This window comes from Bactrocera latifrons, unplaced genomic scaffold (assembly GCF_001853355.1).
Source record: "Bactrocera latifrons isolate USDA-ARS-PBARC rearing strain unplaced genomic scaffold, ASM185335v1 scaffold_8, whole genome shotgun sequence".
In the NCBI taxonomy this organism is placed as follows: Eukaryota; Metazoa; Arthropoda; class Insecta; order Diptera; family Tephritidae; genus Bactrocera; species Bactrocera latifrons.
In genome coordinates this window covers 148,128-152,052 of record NW_017537489.1, presented here as the reverse complement: position 1 = coordinate 152,052, position 3,925 = coordinate 148,128, and the positions used below count along the sequence as shown (strand labels likewise).

The 3,925-nt window shown below is 34.1% G+C and overlaps 1 protein-coding gene across 1 annotated transcript in view; it reads left to right on the top strand.

The window, feature by feature from the left end:
* The first annotated feature begins 1,516 nt into the window (after positions 1-1,516).
* LOC108976684 (proclotting enzyme) overlaps positions 1,517-3,925 on the top strand; it is a 15,059-nt gene continuing 12,650 nt past the window's right edge. The window contains exon 1 of the mRNA XM_018945929.1: positions 1,517-2,845. Within this exon, the coding sequence (XP_018801474.1) occupies positions 2,809-2,845 (37 nt within the window). The 5' untranslated portion in view covers positions 1,517-2,808. The remainder of the gene's footprint in view (positions 2,846-3,925) is intronic.

The window sequence follows — 3,925 nt, the reverse complement described above, 5'->3', positions numbered from 1 at the left end:
ACTGAAGGCGGGGGAACTTTCCGTTATAAGTAAGAGCACCTACTTTGAGAGACTTCATTAGCGGTGTCTTAGAAGCTATTTTTAAGAGTAMCAATCGAAAAAAGTATTCGTTTTTTGACCCACCCTAATAAATACGTATGTATGTAGGTACATTGAAGACTTTATCAGCAGCGTTTTAGAATCTATTTTTCAGAGTTCTAAGGGAAAAGAATATTTGGATTTTTGACCCGCCCTAATAAATACATATGTACATTACAGAGACATACATACATGTTTGCAGAGACTTTCTTGAAGGTGTCGAAGAACCTATTTTTCAGAATATCAAACAAAGAAAAATGTTTGGGGTTTTTTGAACCCCCCTAATAAATACTAGTATTTATAAAAATACTCAAAGAGATTTTCTTAGAGGTGCCTGTCTTATTTTTCAGATTGACAAGCGAAAAAATGTATTAATTTTTTGACCCACTCTAATATACATATGAACATACAATAAAAAAATTAAGACATTTTTTTTACACAAAAGATTCGAAAAAATCACCAACTATTATATGTTACGCTCTTTCTAAGAGTTATGGAAATTGTGCATATGCCTAGAAAGTACAGTGTAATAAAATTTAGTTTGCTGTTAAAAAAATTTTAATGTTGATAGAATTTTTTAGTGATAAAACGCTTATTAAAAATATAAAAAAATAATATGTTTATTAAAAATTAATATATATTTATTTTTATTAAAAACATTAAATAAAAATAATATATTTATTGAAAAACTATATTATAACCGTACTTTAAAAAAATAGAAACCAAAAAATGCTACTTAAAGCTTTCATGAAAAAAAGAAAAGCAAATCAGAAGATGACGAAAATTTTTCACAATTTCTAAATATGAACCGAGATATAAAGTTTTCTCTTAGCCACTGAAAAATTAAGTCCACTAATGTYACCGGATTACGGTTAATTAATAAAAATCATCGTTAAAGATTTATCTACTTATTTCAAGCGATAATAATTTTGAAAATTGCTTATTTCCGACCAGTGCTCATAGTCGACTCAATGTACTAATCTTGGTACCTCTTTGTCTCCTACTCTCATATTGATGACGTAAATGCCGTATGGAATTTGAAAAAAAATTAATTTTCTGACTTTCCTTTTTTTTGATGAACTTTTCGGCGTTTGATCCTGAAGTTTCCGTCTTGAGCAGGCACAGAAATAAAATCAAAATTGATGTGAAATTTATACAAAATATTCCACTGTACGACATATAATAGACACGCTGTTATTATTAGCAGCATTAGTTTGCCAGAAACAAACAATAGCAATGCTGGCAGCCACTTTAGCTCAACAACTTCAGCGTTCGCGACGACGCAGCGCGGTAAGCAATGGCTCAACGTCACAAGCGCATGCGCAACTGACGTGTGCACACGCGCACAAAACCCAAAACCCAAACCGAAAAGCAAGGCAACAACAACAACAAATACAATACATGGCAGCAACTCGGCAGACAACGGCAYAACGACAAAACACAAATTATTTTTACGGCACAATTCAGTTGGTGAAGTGCAACAAGCGGCAACAGAAGGTGTACGTGGCGCGCGCTAAAAGCTCCAAAACGACGAACCGAGTGCGAGGACATTTGCCATGGAAAATACATGCAAGCCAAAAGCATATTGTATTTAAATCAGATTTACAGCTAAGTGTGGGTAAATGCATGCCAAAGCAAGCAATATTGAAGTGGTGAAGTGTCTGTGTTGAAATTTCGGCGTGAAAATTGTTTGGATTTTGAATTTTTAATATAACGGATTGCGACATTAAATACCATACAAATACATAAGTATGTGTATACATACACTCGCAAACTATAACGTGGAATAACGAAAGCGAGTGGCGGCGCAGAARTTGTGATAAATTACCGTAGAAATTATAATAATAACACTTATTGTTGTTGTTATTGTTGATTTTGCAAAAGTTTACTGCAAAACGAAAGTGAAACTAATATTTGCTGTAAGTTGTAGCGTGTGTTGAGCGCGCTTAATTGTTGGAGAAAAATAGCAATAACAAAYAAAACAACAAATGTGATGCTGTAATAAGCTGAAATGCTTATTTGCGTCTTGCTGCTGCGGTGTATTTAACCAATAATACCAACAACAATTACTATGAAACAAACGTCTGCGAAATAAAACACAATTGTAGCGAGTTAATCAACAAAGTTAATCATTGGTCAAATAGCTACATTTACTAGCAACACAAACAATCGAACAACAAGTGCATAAAATCATAAATTATTACAACAAAATCTTAATGTGCAAATCGCCGTATAAGAGTAGTTAAATTTAGCTGCGCAACACTTTCATTTTCGTTGCCAGCAACAAGACGTTTCGAACAACAAACACGTCACATGAAGGCCTTGAAGCGCGCTTTCGTGCGGTAGTTGCCAAGTGTCAGGTATTCATGGCCAATTAACAGGCCAACCGACAAGCCGAGCGTACAGACACACTGCCAGCAATTGCAACATATAAGTGTTTCGAAATTGACGTAGCTTGGAAGTACCCAGCAACAACGGCAACCAGTTGCAGGATTTCCGAAACGCCAAAGTGCGAAAATCTCACAACACTTCCGGCACTAAAAACTCATTATTAAACACGTTAGTCACCGCTAAAAACCCAAAGCTCGACAAAAAAAAAAAAAAAAAAAAAAAAAAAAAATAAAAAATAAAAAATTTAAAAAGAAATAAACATAAAAAAAACTATTTTTCAACAAGAGCTGACAATAAATTGCACAAAACGGCGCCGAAACGCTGAGCGTATTAGACAAAATGCGTTTCGCCACAAGCTATTTGCTACTAAGTGTTGGTAAGTAGTGCTTATGACAGAAAAGAKATTAATAAAAGTCGAAAAAGCCTTTTCGTATTTCTAATCAAACTTCAACWTATATTTTTTCCTTTAAAATGAACTTTTATGAACCAATAATATAATATCCATGATATTGGCAAAATACGAAAAGAYTTTTTCGACTACCCAATATATTGACAACAAAAAATGCTACCATAAAAAACCAGCAAAATCAACGCACAGTTTGCGATCTCTCATTTACAACATTGTGTGTACCCTTGCCACCCACGGACAGCTTTACTTGAATACCGCGAGTAGTGAGCGCTCATTGTTGACCCACAAGCGGCACTTGCCTGAAAAGTAGTTTGTAATTRAAAATAAATATTATACACACAAATTTGCATTTGAAAATGGTTTAAAGTGACACAAACAAAAGTAAACAAAATTATTAACAAATTCGGCGCTAGTTGTCAGCAAATAAATTACAGTTCAGCAGCTAGTAACCTTCGTTGACCCAAAACGCCAATTAAATGTGCAAAAATAACATTTCCCAACCGGCAGCGCCAGTCTCAARCGGTTTCAATGCCACAAGCTCGAAAATAGTCGCTGAATACATGTACATATGGTAAAAATGTTYATTTTTCCACTCATGCTTTTTAACAAAAGACTTAAGCAACGAACTTGCAGTCGCAGTCGAAACTCGCTGCTTCTGTTGTTCTGTGGCGTGAAAGTGCTATTTGTATTGCTGCCTTTATATTTATTTTATTATTGTTTGAAAGAAGTTGACACAATTAAGACGAGATTTTCTTGTGAATTATTAATAAGCGTATTGGCGAAAACTTTCGCTTTTCATTAGCAAATAAGAATATGTTTGAAATGAGAAAAAACTTTAGCTTTAACTGCACCGCAGTTATAATACCCTTTACATGTGCATTTAKTATAACATAAAAGGGTATAAAGAAATCGCTAGCTTGTTTGGAAACCGGCAGTTAGATTTTTATCTCGATTTTGTTGGGTCACTTTGTATGGCAGCTATATGCTATAGTCGTCCGCTTTGAATGATTACTTCTGAGATTGTAGTAATGCTTCGGATAGAAATCC